Below are 15,141 nucleotides of genomic sequence, written 5' to 3' on the forward strand. Positions count from 1 at the left end.
CAGGCTCCGGGCGTTGCCATGGGGAGATGTGCAGGCCAGTCCCACACATGCCCATCTCAGGAGCAGGAGCCTCAGGACCAATGCACCTGCCTGAGAATGGCAGAGAAAAAAAAAACCAGAGACCTAAATCCTTCCCGGCATTTAAGTTAATAGGCAGTTAAGTTAACAGACCATGGAACTGCTCCACGTTGGCTCTGTGAGCTGATTAGTCCTCTTATTTGTAAGCCATCATGAGTAGACATTCCTGCTACCTTTTGTCAAAAGCATCTTCATGGATACACTGGATAACAAAGGGTGAGTTTGCACCCAGGATTCAACAGAGGAGGAGAGTGGAAAGAAGTGAGTTGGGGAGAGTGGATCCTGAGTTGTTCATGGGAATTCACACCTTTACCCTGCCCTGACCCATCCGTGTGCCCCCCTTGGCCACAGCAGTAGAAGCTACTGGTGAGGAAACACTGGATACCTTCTCTTTGAAGGCAGAGCCCCTGAGCCCACGCCTCCTAAGTTGACTCCTCAGCTTGGCAAATCCAAGTCCCCACCAAAGGCAACCTAGATGTTACATCCCTTTATGATGAAGCTCCAAGGCAAGGAAACGGATACCAGGCATTCTACCTGACACTTGCCCAAGAAGCCAAGGAGGGGACAGAGGAATCAAGATCAAGAAAAATGGAAAGCCAGTTTTCCAAAGAGGCACTTACCATTTTATCAAATGGATTCTCTTATTTCCCTGAAACACCACAAAGCCTGCAGCTGTGAATCCTAAAAATGTTGTTGTGCCCGTTGAATCCTGAAAAAAAAAAGAAAAATCTGTTTAGATTGAGGAAAATAAAATAAATGATAACCAATATACTTATTCATCCTCACCCTAGGTTAATTTTAGACTAATTCCAACGACTGTAGCAATAAACTAAGTTTCTGAGATGGAACTTCTAAGAGCAGGCCTCTCGAAGTCTGGGTGAAGTTCAGGAATATGTAGCTTTTCCCTTTGAGGAGTGGACCTTCTGCCCTCTAGGAACCTCCTGGAAAAATATGAATTAGTCCCAAATCACTATGTCTACTTCCCAGTGTCTTCTGGGGCTGCCTGTGTTCTAGGTCTGCTCTGTAATGTGAGCAAACTGTTCTTGCTTGCCATTAGCACTCTAACGTGATGAAACCAAAGCCCTGAGCATCTAAATTTTGATTCAATCTCTCACAGGATTTCTGGAAATTTCAGCATAAAAATATCTCCAGAAAAGCTTACTGTGCTTCCAGCCTAGACCAGGAAAACTAAGCATCTTGTAGATAAGTGAAGGCAAAGGAATAACAACACAAAGATCAAGTCAGTCTCCAAGAACTAGATAAAATAGAGTTCAAATTTCTGCATAAAAGTTAATTCACTAAAATGAATAAACTAATACCATTCTAGGAAAGAGCCGCTGGTAAGTATTCCAACATTTGTGTAGGCAGAACAAGAGGATGTAAATGCTAGTGTGGACACGTACCCCTGGCTCTCCGCCTTGGCTGCACATTGGAAACACCTGGGTAGCCTGGTCGCACCGCCCCCGCCCCCCTCCCCAGCAGATCCTGACGTAATTGGTGTGGGATGTGTTCTGGTCAGCAGGTGCTCATGAAGCGCTCCAGGTGTTTCTAATGAGCAGCCCAAGCTGAGAACTATAGGACTAATGCTTTACCAAATAATATCAGGCAGTCCAATCTGGGTAAAGAAATGTGCCACTAAAACTCCAAAACTTCTATTTAAGAGCCTAACTGATAAAATGCTTAGTTTAGGATTAGGACTAGTGTCTGGCTGATGCATAGTCTAATATATGGAAAAAAGAACATTGCTTCAGTGAAACATTTCTGGAAAATGTATCTATAAGTATCACACCTTGGGAGCTTGATTAAAAAGGCAGATTCCCCAGTTGTACCCCCAGAATTCTGATTTAGTAGCTCTGGGGTGAGGTCCAGGAGATTCTGATATAAGTAGTCTGTGTTTCATCCTTGAGAGAAACACTGTCAAATATGAGTAAAGGAAAAAATAAAAACAAGTGTTCCTAATGCCAAAATGCAACTTGAAATCTTTCTTTTTTTTCCTTCCACTTTCCCATTTTTTAAAGACCATTCTTGCTGGCAAAGGCCTTGAAAGTAAATGTGTCAGGAGCCTGTAACTCCTCAGGGGCCAAACCATCCATTTGATGAGTGAATCCATGGATGTTAATTTAGGAAAATGTGGCTACTACATGGCAATCAATGAACAACTGGAAGACTCCAATGGAGGAAATCAGTTGCCAAAATATGTAACAGCAGCCCACTGTTGTCCCTTCCAATGAGGGACCATGGGCCAGGCTGTGGGAAAGATTTAACAAGGCTCTGCCAGGCCTGAGCACAGGTAAACTCTGTTTTGGGCAAAACAACCATTATATGGTGACCTGCTGTGAGGGGCAGTTACCTTGCATGGGTGAGGATCCACCCCGTAGGTTTCCAAAGTGTGAGCTTTCAGGAGCAAGTTAAATTCAGCAACTGGTGGGCTCTGCCCCCTAAAATCACACAAGAAAAGTTGAGGAAGTTAAAATGGAAAAGAACAGAAACTCGGAATCCCTTCATTCAATAAAGTATGGTGTTCTAAGCTAAATAAAGAGAAAAACCCTGACATAAATAGTAATCAGTAAGACTGATCATTATTTCTCACCACAAGGAGTCCTTTGCTAAGGAACCCCAGCTTGTGTTCTCTAGTTAATTGTTCCATAACAAACCCACACCCACTCTGAGCGCTCCAGTGATCCGTACAGTTAATCAAGGTTATCAAGTTACCAATAAGCAGGCCCTTGCAAATTCAATCTTAATACGAAATAAAACTAATCATCTGTTCTTTCTGCTAATTTAAAAACATTATCCAGGGTAAATGGCATGCCTTCTTGCTCAGGGAAAAAAAATGCACAATCCTGTTACCCCATCAACAAGCCTAAACAGAGCCATCAGGGCCAAAAGAATTGTCAACCATCCCACAGAGAGCCCTGGACTTCAAAAGGAAATCTCAACCACTAGTCCTAGCACTGTCCTGCAAGGTAGTAAACAAGGTCTTGGCCTCAGGGAGAAAAGGGCTGCAAATATAGGTGACCGCGAAGCCATTTCAGGGCTAACATCTAAAGAAAGATTATGCAACATTTCAAAGACCCCACTTTGACTAATATTAATATCCTACATGTATTTTGGAGAATCTCAATCATTCCCCAAGGATAATTATGTAATTCTAGCAACCAAGCAGAGTTTGCTAAAGAAAACAACAGGAATTCATTTTATTTTCAAAATGTAAAATTATATTGCAATATTAAATCTATCTCCACTTAACTTCCTTCCCAAAGACGGATTGTCCCCCCACCCCCTCAAGATAGCAGAGTCATCATGCCTCTAAATCAAAACAGTATCCCATCTACTTTATTCCTAGAGCCCTTCACAATCTCTTTACCTTTAGTGCACTGGAGTTATACTGATATGTCTGAAGTCACTGTGGTATGTCTAGGGAGCATCTTTATTTATTCATCATGATCCGCACAGTGTAGATCCTTTTAATCCAACAATGCATATCTTTCTTTGACTATTTCTTGATTCTTTTCTTCCCTTCCCCACTTCCTCCACCACTCTCTCTCTTATCTCCTTTGAGAGGCCCTAATAAATGGGTCTTAAAACTCCTAGGTCCTAGGTCTTTTAATCTTTGTTTCATTCTTTATATCTCTGTCTTTTGGTACTATGCTCTGAATTATTTCTTAATTCAAATGTCCAGCCTGCTAATTTATTCTTCAGCTGTGCACATTCTGCTGCTTCTCTCATTGATATGTTTTTTTAAAAATATCAATGAAATATTTCATTTCCAATGTAATATCTATGTGGATCTTCAAATAGCAGCCTGTTCTCAGCTCAAGATCATGAATTCCTCTTATCCCTCTGAGGGTACCACTTCATTTCTGTTAAGGTCCAATCTTGTTGGCTGCATTAATGCTGCTTTCTTGGTGAAGGTCATTTTGTATGCTGACTCAGAGTCTGTAATTTGCGGAGCTGATGTTTCCTTAAGTGTTTGGTGATTCCTGTTGGACTCTCATTTTTATATTTGATGTATCAGCCTCCAGAGGTTGAGGGAAGAGTGGGATGTGCTGTGTGGAAGAGCATATAATATGATTTGGATTTGTGTCCCCACCCAAATCACATGTCGAATTGTAATCCCCAATGTTGGAGGAGGGGCCTGGCGGGAGGTGATTGGATCATGGGGGCAGATTTCTCCCTTGCTGTTCTCAGGATAGTGAGTCCTCACAAGATCTGGTTGTTTACAAGTGTGTAGCACCTCCCCCTGCTCTCTCTTCCTCAGGCTCCAGCCACATAAGATGTGCCTCCTTCCTCTTTACCTTCCACCATGTTTGTAAGTTTCCTGAGGACTCTCCAGCCATGCTTCCTGTTCAGCCTGTGGTACTGTGAGCCAATTAAACCTCTTAATTACCCAGTCTCGTGTAGTTCCTTATAGCAATGCAAGAACGACTAATACAACATGTAAAAGTAACTTGACTGGGGGCCGAAGGTTCTAGTTCTAGGCACACACACAGGGTACCTTCAGCTCAAGCCTGCTGCTGCCCATGACTCAGCACAAAGCAACCAGAGGGAGGGGTTAAAGTTGTCCACTTGCTTCAAATGTAGCTGCCCACTCACTGTGATGGCTGTTGTGTGTATTCCTGGAAGCACCCAGAAACCCAGAACCACTGCTATTCTAAGTCTGTGTTTGGTCTGGATCCCTTCTGTTTCCTATCTTCCAGAGATATTGCAGGATTTCTGATCCAAAGATGAAATTTTCTTCTATTCCTTTTCTAATACTTTTCCTGTTATCCATAAGGACTCAGTGAAGGAAGGGAAGATTGACATATATGCCACCTTATTCTTTCTTCTCTCTCTATTTTTTTTTTTTTTTTTTGAGACAGAGTCTCACTCTATTGCCCAGGTTGGAGTGCAGTGGTGCGATCTCAGCTCACTGCAACCTCTGCCTCCCAGGTTCAAATGATTCTCTTGCCTCAACCTCCGGAGTTGCTGGGATTACTGGCGCCCGCCACCACACCCAGCTAATTTTTGTTTTTAGTAGAGACGGGGTTTCACCACGTTAGCCAGGCTGGTCTTGAAGTCCTGATCTCAAGCAATCCACCTGCCTCAGCCTCCCAGAGCGCTGGGATTGCAGGCATGAGCCACTTCACCCGGCCACCTTTTTCTTTTAATAGAAAAGATCATTTTTAAAGCCATCTACAGAATACTCCTGAGGGATTAAGTAAAATTTGTGCTTTAGAAAAATAAAGTCTAAAGCTTTCCAAGATTTCCTTATTCACTTTAGTGTTCTGAAATTTCACTGTGATATATGTATATAGAGAATATCTTTACGTATTCATCCCAATCAGTACTTGTGGGCCCTTTCGATCCAGCAACTACTATCTTGGGCCATTTCTTTGATTCTTTTCTTTTCAAGACATAGTCATTATAATTTTTTTCCTTTTGATAAAGTAACAATGGACTCAGGAAAATTAACAACTGTATTGACAGGGATGGGAAAAGAGATTTCTGGAAGGTTTTCTTTATCCATATGGTATTTCTTTCTCCATCTCTCTCTTAAGTTCTTGAAGTAATATCTTACTCTCCACCAACAAATAAACCATACAGAAAATTATTGAAGTCAGGCTTGGTGCAGTGGCTCATGCCTGTTAACCCAACACTTTGGGAGGCTAAGGTGGGAGGATCACTTGAGCCCAGAAGTTCAAAACAAGCCTGGCAACGTAGCAAGGTCTCTTCTAAAAAAAATTAGCCAGATATGGTGGTGCACTATGATCGTGCCACTGTCCTTCAGCCTGGGTGGCAGAGCAAGAAAGATCCTGCCTTAAAAAAACAAGATACAGAAAACAAACTTATTGAATTCACATATTATTGAGCCGTCTCTCATGCATACACACACACACACACTCATCTGTATACTCATCTCACCTTCCCAACTAGGGACAAAGCAGTCAAAATACCCAGCATGTCACTAAGCAGCAACCCACTCTTCTGGCCCTCAATGCAAAACTTCACCCTAACAACCCAGACCAAGACCAAAGTGAACCAGGACCAGAGCCAAAGCAGCCCTGTGCCTCCCATAGCGTTGGGCAATCAGCTTTGCTCGGGGTGATCCTCCCAGTTTACTTGAAAGGCCCTCATTCTACCACCCACTAATAAGTACTCCTCTGATCTACAGAGCTAGCCATTCTCATTATTCATTGAACTGTCACCACCTTTTTAAAAGCTACATGTCATTTATTCATAAAACTCAAGTTTGTTTTCAAAGCATACCCTCTTCCATATAGCAACAAGATAATTGTGAAAGGTTATCATTTGGATGTTCACTTTGAAAAGTGAATAATTTTTCCTTGCCTAGGTGGTCTCTTTCTGACCACTTCCTTGTCCTTCCTAAATCTGATGAGCATCTAATTTCCAATCACAGCCAACCCCAGATGGCAGCAGGGTACCAGTGCTACACAGCCCCTGAGGACACACCCTTAAACTCAAGGACATCTGTTCATCAGGAGATACCAGCCAGGGTGGAAAAAGGCAAGCTACGGTATGGGAAAAGCTGTCAGCAACACGTACAACCAAAAAAGGACACCTATCTGGAATATTTTTTAAACTCCTGTAAATCAATAAAGAGCAACAAAATATGTTTCAAAACCAGTAACCACACCCCCAACCTCTGCACAATAAGCAAAAGACTTAATAGGCACTTACCAAATAGGACATCTAACTAGCCAATAACTACACGAAAATGTGCTTAGCTTCTTATGATCAAGAAAATGTAAATTATTTTACTTAATTTTTAATGTCTATTTTCTATATATTTAGGAGGTACAAGTGCAGATTTCCTATGTGCATGTATTCCATAGTGTTAAAGTCTAGGCTGTTAGTGCAACCGTCACCCAAATAGTGAACATTGTAACCCTCACCTCCTCCCACCATCCCATAACTTGTAGTTTCCAATGTCTATTACTCTCCTCTATATGCCCATGTGTATTCATTGTTTAGTTCCAACTTATAAGCGAGAACATGCAGTATTTGCCTTTTCTATTTCTGAGTTATTTCACTAAGGATAATAGCCTCTGGTTCTATCCATGTTACTGCAAAAGACATGATCTCATTCTTTTTATGGCTCAATAGTATTCCATGCTATATATATTATATATAATGTGTGTGTGTGTGTGTGTGTGTATATCACATTTTCCTTGTCCAGTTCTCCACTGATGGACACTTAGCTGATGCCATATATTTGCCATTGTGAATAGTGCTGTAATAAACACATGAGTGCCAGTATCTCTTTGATATGATGATTTCTTTTCCTTTGGGTAGATATATATACACGAAGGGAAAATAGCGAGATTGCTGGATCAAATAGTAGTTCTATTTTTAGTTCTTTAAGAAATCTCCACACTGTTCCCCTAAAAAGTGGTTTTAATTTACATTCCTACCAACAGGTTATAAGTGTTTTCTTTTCTCTGCATCCTTGACAACATCTGTCGTTTTTTGACTTTTTAATAATAGTCTTTCTGACTGGTGTAAGATGGTCTCTCATTGTGGTTTTAATTTGCATTTCTCTGATGTTTAGTGATGTTGAGCATTTTTTTCACGTTTCTTGGCCACTTGGATGTCTTCTTTTGAAAAATGGCCTTTAATGTTCTTTGCTCATTTTTTAGGGGGGTTGTTTTTTTCTTGTTGAGTTGTTTGAGTTCCATGTAAATTCCAGATATTAGCCCTTTGTCAGACCCATAGTTTGCAAGTATTTTTTCCCATTCTGTAGGTTGTCTGTTTACTCTGTTAATTATTTCTTTTGCTGTGCAGAAGCTTTTTAGTTTAATTATGTCCCATTTGCCTATTTTTGTTTTGTTGCATTTTAGTTTAATTAAGTCCCATTTGCCTATTTTTGTTTTGTTGCATTTTAATTTGAGGAATTTGGTAACAAATTCTTTGGTGAATGTCCAGAAGAGTTTTTCCTAGGTTTTCTTCTAGGATTTTTATAGTTCAAGGTCTTATGTTTAGGTCTTTAATCCATCTTGAGTTAATTTTTGTTTATGGTGAGATGTATGGGTCCAGTTTCACTCTTCTGCATGCAGCTATCAATTTTCCCAGGATTATTTATTTATTTATTTCGATGGAGTCTTGCTCTGTCACCCAGGCTGAAGTGCAGTGGCACGATCTTGGCTCACTGCAACCTCCGTCTCCCAGGTTCAAGGGATTCTCCTGCCTCAGCCTCCTGAGTAGCTGGGATTACAGGTGTGTGCCACCAGGTCCAGCTAATTTTTGTACTTTTAGTAGAGATGGGGTTTCACCACGTTGGCCATGCTAGTCTTGAACGCCTGACCTCAGGTGACCATGTGTTGTGGGAGCAACCAGTGGGAGATGATTGAATCATGGGGTTGGTCTTTCCCTTGCTGTTCTGGTGATAGTGAATGGGTCACATGAGATCCAATGGTTTTAAAAATGAGAGTTTCTCTACACAAGCTCTCTCTTTGCCTGCTGCCATCCATGTAAGATGTGACTTGCTCCTCCTTGCCTTCCACCATAATTGTGAGGCCTCCCAAGCCATGTAGAACTGTAAGTCCAATAAACTTCTTTCTTTTGTAAATTTCCCAGTCTTGGATATGTCTTTATCAGCAGTGTGAAAATTGACTAATACAGTGTATAATAATACTACCGATTTCTGCATATATATTTTGTATTCCGAAACTTTACTGAATTCATTTATCAAATCTAAGAATCTTTTGGTAGCGATTTTAGGGTTTTCTAGATAGAAACCATACCATCAGCAAACAGGGATAATTTGACTTCCTTTTTTCTAACTTGGATGCAGTCCCCAGACCTTAAACTTCCAAGCCTCCAGAAGTGTAAAAAATAAATTTCTTTTCTTTATAAATTACCTAGCCTCTGGTATTCAGTTATAGCAAGAAAAAACAGACTAAAATACCAGATATAAATGGATATACACTGTATGATTCTATTTCTATGGCTTTCAAAAATGAGCAAAGCAAAACTAATGTGTTAAAAGCCACTGGAAACCCTGGGAACTCTCACCTATTGTTGGTGTGAACATAAGGTAGAGCAACCAAACTGCCATTTCCTAGAAAAGTTAAAGTGCAAACTCTGGCAAATTCCACATTTAGGCTTATACTTACACTAGTCCTGTACATGTACCTCAGGTGAATTATTTAAGAAGCCATAGTAGCTCTGTCTGCAATAGCAAAAACCTGGAAGCAACCCAAATGTTCATCAACAGGAGAATGAATACAGAAAACATGGGAAGTTCATATGATAGAAAATTAATTACACAGAAGTGAAAATAAAGACCTATGGCTATATGTATCACTGTGGAAGAATCTCATAAATATAATATTGATAGGGAAGAAATGAGACACGAGAATACAGTATGAGTCCATTTATATGAAAGTGAAAATAGGCAAAACTGAAGCAATACATCATTGACTAATACATATGTATAAAGTAAATTTATAAAAGCAAAACAAGAGAATAAGCAACCCAAAATTCAGAATAGTGTACCTATCGGAGGATAGAGGGAGGTGGTCTGGGAGGGGCACATAGGAGACTTCAGAACAGCTAGTGATGTTCTCATTCACAAGCAATGTTAGGGGATCATGGATGTTTTTTCAATTATTCTTTAAATCCCACACATATTGTATATAATCTGAAAATGCTCTTCTACATATTATACATTTTGTAATGATGGAAAGACACACAATTTCTGCCTTTTTAATAAAGAAATCATTGGATGAAATATTATGCAGTCCACGAGGACCCCCAAACTAAAGGGTATTTATTGATCAAGAGGATAATAGATACATATGCAGAGCTATCTTGTACTAAACTCCACAATTCCAAGCAACATAACATTTTTTATATTGCCAAACATATACATATTTTTTCCCTTATTCAGAAACTTGGAATCTTTATCTTCCCTTTTGTGGATGAGAGTTCTGACATTCAAAGAGAAAAATAACTTGCTCAAGATTATTGCTCAAGGTCAATTTGCATTTGCCCTCACTAGTCATGTATGGGCAAACGCAGGATGCAAATGCAAGCTGACCTGGTTCTAAAGTGCTTGTTAGGGCTGGTACCAACATCATCACCAATATCTTATGATCAAGAGCCATCTGCCTGCTCTCCTGCGTGCCATGGCACAGCATTTCAAAATGACATGATTGCTATCCACCTTTTATGTTTTAAAAAAGCAAGGCAGATGGAACTGGAGGCCATTAATAACACCGAAACAAAGTCAAATACTACATCTTCTCATTGATAAGTGGAAGCTAAATAATGTGTCACATGGACATAGAGTGTGGAATAATAGACATTGGAGACTCAGAGGGTGACAGAGTGGGAGGGGGTGAGGGATGAGAAATTACTTCATGGGTACAATGTACACTATTCCAGTGATGGTTACACTAAAAGACCACACTTCACCACTATGCAATATATCTATGTAACAAAATGGCACTTATACTTGATAAATCTATTTTTAAATTTTTTTTTAATTTAATTCGTTTATTTGAGACAGGGTCTCACTCCATCGCCCAGGCTGGAGTGCAGTGATGCTATCTCAGCTCACTGCAGCCTCAACCTCCCAGACTCAAGTGATCCTCCCACCTCAGCCTCCCACAGCTAGGACTACAGGAGCATGCCACTACATCTGGCTAATTTTTGTATTTTTTGTAGAGACGGGATTTCACCATGTTGCCCAGGCTGGTCTCAAACTCCTGGGCTCAAGTGATCCTCCCACCTCAGCCTCCCAAAGTGCAAAGATTACAGGGGTGAGCCACTGCAACCCACCTAAAAAATTCATTTAGATTGCAAATTTTTCAAATTCTAAACATTGCCATTTATCAATGATAAGGCAATTCATTCCAGGTAACTGATACTCAGATCCAATTAGAGAATAGTGATATCTCCATTTTAATCTGAAACTAAAACCTGCAGGCCAAATCTGGACGGCCTGCCGCCTGATTTTGTACAGCCCTCAAACTAAGAATGGGTTTTACATTCTTACATAGTTTAAATAAATCAAAAGAATAATATTTCATGACTCATGACAATTACATGACATTCAAATTTCAGTGTCCATAAATAAAGTTTTATTGGAACATCGTCACACCCACTTATCTGCATATTGTCTATACATGCTGTCATGCTGCAATAGTAGTAGTTGCAATGAAGACTGTATGTTCTACAAAGCCTAAAATATTTGCTAGTTGGTCTGGTATAAAAAATGGTTTTCTAAACCCTGATCTGGGTCCAGAACACAGGAACATGAAACCACAGGAAGCCATGTCTATTTGATTCTAAAAAATGAAGGTGTTTCTGTAAAAAGAGTACCTACCTCCAAGATTTGATGCAAAGATTAAGCAGATAACAGATGTGAATCTGTTAGACTAGTGCTTAACACACCGTATGTTCTGTCCTTGCCCTCAGACTACCATGTGTTCCCTTGCTAGCCCTACATATGGCCGAAGTCAGAAATACTGTGCTGAGGGGAATGTCAAGCAGGACGTCGAGATATTTACCAAAAAGCAAAGGCCTATCTTTAAAATAATTCTCAAGTAAGCATCATTTGCTTTGGGCTTAACCTCAGATCTCCACTGGCTAAGCATTTAAAAGACTTAATTGAAAATGTCATACACAGGGAAAAGCTAACTGCAAATGCTCAGAGAAGGCAAAAAGATCAAAACCAAAGGAGAAAAGGCAGGGACCCTGATAGGACTGGAGACTCCTGAGGCCCAGACTCACCAAGGAAGAAACCATTTAATGATCCATTTTTTCAGGAAGACACTAAGATCAATTAAATAGAAAGGTTGGGGTTTTTTCCTTGAATCTCCCACTGGGCATCTGTTTCTGGCAAAAATTCTGGTAATGGAAAATAATGATTTTCTGTCCGTCAAATATTGCACCAGGAAATGTTCCACTCAGATTAATAGTGTCTCTAATGAGACATTTAAAGGTAAAGACCAGTGATTAGTTGAATTCTTTTCAAAGAGCTAACAATTCTCCAAAGATAGGCTTTTCTAATAGATTAGATGAGGTCAAGTAATTGTGTATTTAGCTGTATGTCTCCCTTCTGCCAGTTTTGAATACTTTTAGACAAAAAGGAACAATCTCCCTTTTATTGATCCTCCTTTAGCATACCATTACATACAGTACAAAACCAGATAGCATCCCAGGAATAAATGTCAATTATTAGTGGACATTAATTGCGGAATAAGACGTGGATCTTGCCAGCAATGAGCTGGACTGCTTGGAACACAGTTGGCAGGGAAGGGGATGGTTCTGGTTGCCTCTGACCCATCTGAGCCTAGGAGCTCTAGAATTAAATTTATGGGCAGAAGACCAATGTAATGGTATAGAAGACCAATATAATGGTCTTCTACTTCTGAAAAACAGAATTCTCAATTTGGCTTAGATTACATTTTGCTGCAACTTGGTTGCAACTTTACTTAGATTTAGCTTTGTTGGAATAAAAGATTTTCCACACCACTGGCTTCAAATATCTGGGAGTGCTCTCAAGACTTGCCCTTCAGCAGGGCTTGGGACTTTTCAGCACTCAGTGACTGCAGGGAGCTCTCTATGCTTTATAGCATTCCTGTGGAATGTGGGTTGGAGAGAGATTCCTTTGCTCTTCAGTGTCATCCCTGGCTCTCTGACTTTAGAAGACCCTTCTCCTCCCTGTCATCCTGCCTCCTGCCATCAGCAAGGGCTTCCCCACCCAGGCTGAAGGTCTGGAGTGCCTCTGGGGGATTTCACTCAGCTCTCGTGCTGGTTAAAAGTTTGCCTAGTTGCCCTTAGCCCTGACCTAGGGTGTAATCCTTCTCTTCCTGTCACTCCACCAGAAGTGAAAGCAGCTATGCATCTCCATTTTCCTAAGAAGGACATTCTGGATTTTAATACATTTAGGTCTATTTGCATCTTCAGCTCTCAGATGGGTTCAAAAAATATGATTTTGTAATTTAGCCAGCTTGTTGGTGTTATTTTGGTGTTAGGAGAGATCAATATCTCATGCCTTTCTACATCCTAAATGGAAAGGAAATGAGAGTTCCCAGTCTGTCATTTCCAATCTTTTACTTAGGGACATTATCTCTTGCAAATCCTTTAGGAGCCATCTTTATGCAGAGCATTAGATAAAATGCTGCAAATTTGGATAGCTGCCACGCTATGAAGGAGACCCTGGGGCCATGCAGGGACAAGGCTTATAGGAGAGCCTCAACTTAGAAAGATATTAGCGCACAATGCACGGAAACTCAAATCTCAGGTCAAGTTCTATTGCTTCATAATTGTGTAGCCTTGGATAAGTTAATTTCTCAGAACTCTGTTTTATCTGTAAAAAAAAAAAAAAAATGGTGGCTGCAAACTCAATGGAAGGAGAAGGTAAGCTGGCAGAGCAGGGATGGTGGCAATTCAGAGACAAAGGATTCTTTTAAAGAGGCACTGCTGCTGAGTGTTGCCACACAGAAGTTAGGGAGCCATGTGACCAAAACCCCAGTCGCAACTGAAGCCAGAACTTTATGGCAACTGGTTCCATTTTCTAGAGCTATTATTTGGCTCAAACTACATACATCTGGGTCACAGTGTAGTCCAAGAACTGTCATTTTATAACTCCTGCTTTGGACTCCAAGGATCCCTTAAGCATAGAAATTGGCTGTCAAATTTCTTTGCTGTTGGCTAGTGACCTCTTGATAGTCGAAGGCGCTAAATGGTAGTCAAAACTGTCTTTGACTAATAAAAATTAGGAGGCAAATTAATTGTTGCTTCATGAATTATTTTGTGGATAAAATCTTTCAAACCATGAGGTCATAGGGGAGTGTGGATGATGAAGGAGACCTCAGCTTGGGGACAAAATGGCTGAAAATCTGGGCTAGGCCATCCCACACTCACAAAAGGCTCACAGTGCCTCACAAAAGGCTGCTCTTCAATAAATATTAGTGGTATGAATGGATGGATGGAAAGGTGCCTGGATGTATGGATGAAATATAAATGGATAGAAGGATGGATAAATATCCTCTGGATAAATTCACTCTTATAGTCTCATTGAAAGTTCAAAGAATCTTTAGCTCTAGCGTAAGTTAGAATCACATGTGAGATATAATCAGAGAATTATATCCTACTTTCAATAATACAACCCTCTCTCCTTCTTCATGGCCACATTGCACTTTGGTAACATTGCTTTTTCCCCCTGAAGGTCATGGTAGCTAGATTTCATCTGTATAAAAAACATGAATGGCTTGGACATGCATACCACTTGCCCCAGCCCATCCCTCCCTAGAAATGTCCTTTATTCTAGGCCACAAAATGCAAGGACTTCATTTTTACAGTGAACGCATTTGATCCCAAATCATCCCATCTTCCCCCTTCCTAAGAAAGGTGCTATACCAAATAGCAACAAAAAATGCAAATTGATTTGATAATCTACCAGGGAGAGAGATTCCATGAGTTTGGAAGGGACTTGGGAATGGAAATGATACAGGGAGAGAGATCGATGACAAAGAGAAAACACATCTTAAGAAAGATTGGGGTTGTAAAATAACCAGACATTTATTTCTTGTCTTCTTTTTACACAATAAACACACTTCTCAAAACTGACAAAAACATTTCTTAAGAGGGGTCTTGTGATCTAGTCATCAGAAGCAAAGGTAGAGGATATTTTTCACGTCAGGGTATTTGTTTCTAGAAAGCTAGATGTTTTTAAAATGATAACTCCATTTTTTTAAACTATAGCCATGGTGCATGATTTACAGAGAATATAACCTTTAAGAAATAGAGATAATTACTCTGTTTAAAAAACACACTGTGTCATTCTTGCTTCCAGCACAAACCTCACTGCCCTGGATCATTTAGTGCGGCTAGCTGGATGATTTCCCTGCTCTTTAAGGGCAAAGAAGATACTTCATCAAAACTGCTTTACTGCCAATTGAGCCTTTTGAATATTTAAAAGCTGATGACCTATGACTGAAGTTAATGCAAATGTCTCTGTCTCTAATGACAAACCTGATGAACTGGTGATGAGAGGAAGAAAAAACTAGCTGAGTAGAAACTCTAGGAAATACCTCCAGCAAAGTCTAT

General features: G+C 40.2%; 1 protein-coding gene across 4 annotated transcripts in view; it reads right to left on the reverse strand.

The window, feature by feature from the left end:
• The window catches only part of FRMD3 (FERM domain containing 3), a 296,450-nt gene that overhangs the window by 66,572 nt on the left and 214,737 nt on the right, over positions 1-15,141 (reverse strand). For all 4 annotated transcript variants that reach the window (XR_004249840.2, XM_032164377.2, XM_058445800.1 and 1 more), the window contains exons 7-8: positions 2,429-2,516; positions 699-787 (exon numbers count right to left, since the gene is read on the reverse strand). Coding sequence is in view for 3 of the 4 variants with exons in the window: in XM_032164377.2 (XP_032020268.1) it covers positions 699-787; positions 2,429-2,516 (177 nt within the window). In the remaining variant the exon portion in view is untranslated. The remainder of the gene's footprint in view (positions 1-698; positions 788-2,428; positions 2,517-15,141) is intronic.

This window comes from Hylobates moloch, unplaced genomic scaffold, assembly GCF_009828535.3.
Source record: "Hylobates moloch isolate HMO894 unplaced genomic scaffold, HMol_V3 SCAFFOLD_10, whole genome shotgun sequence".
NCBI classification, from domain to species: domain Eukaryota; kingdom Metazoa; phylum Chordata; class Mammalia; order Primates; family Hylobatidae; genus Hylobates; species Hylobates moloch.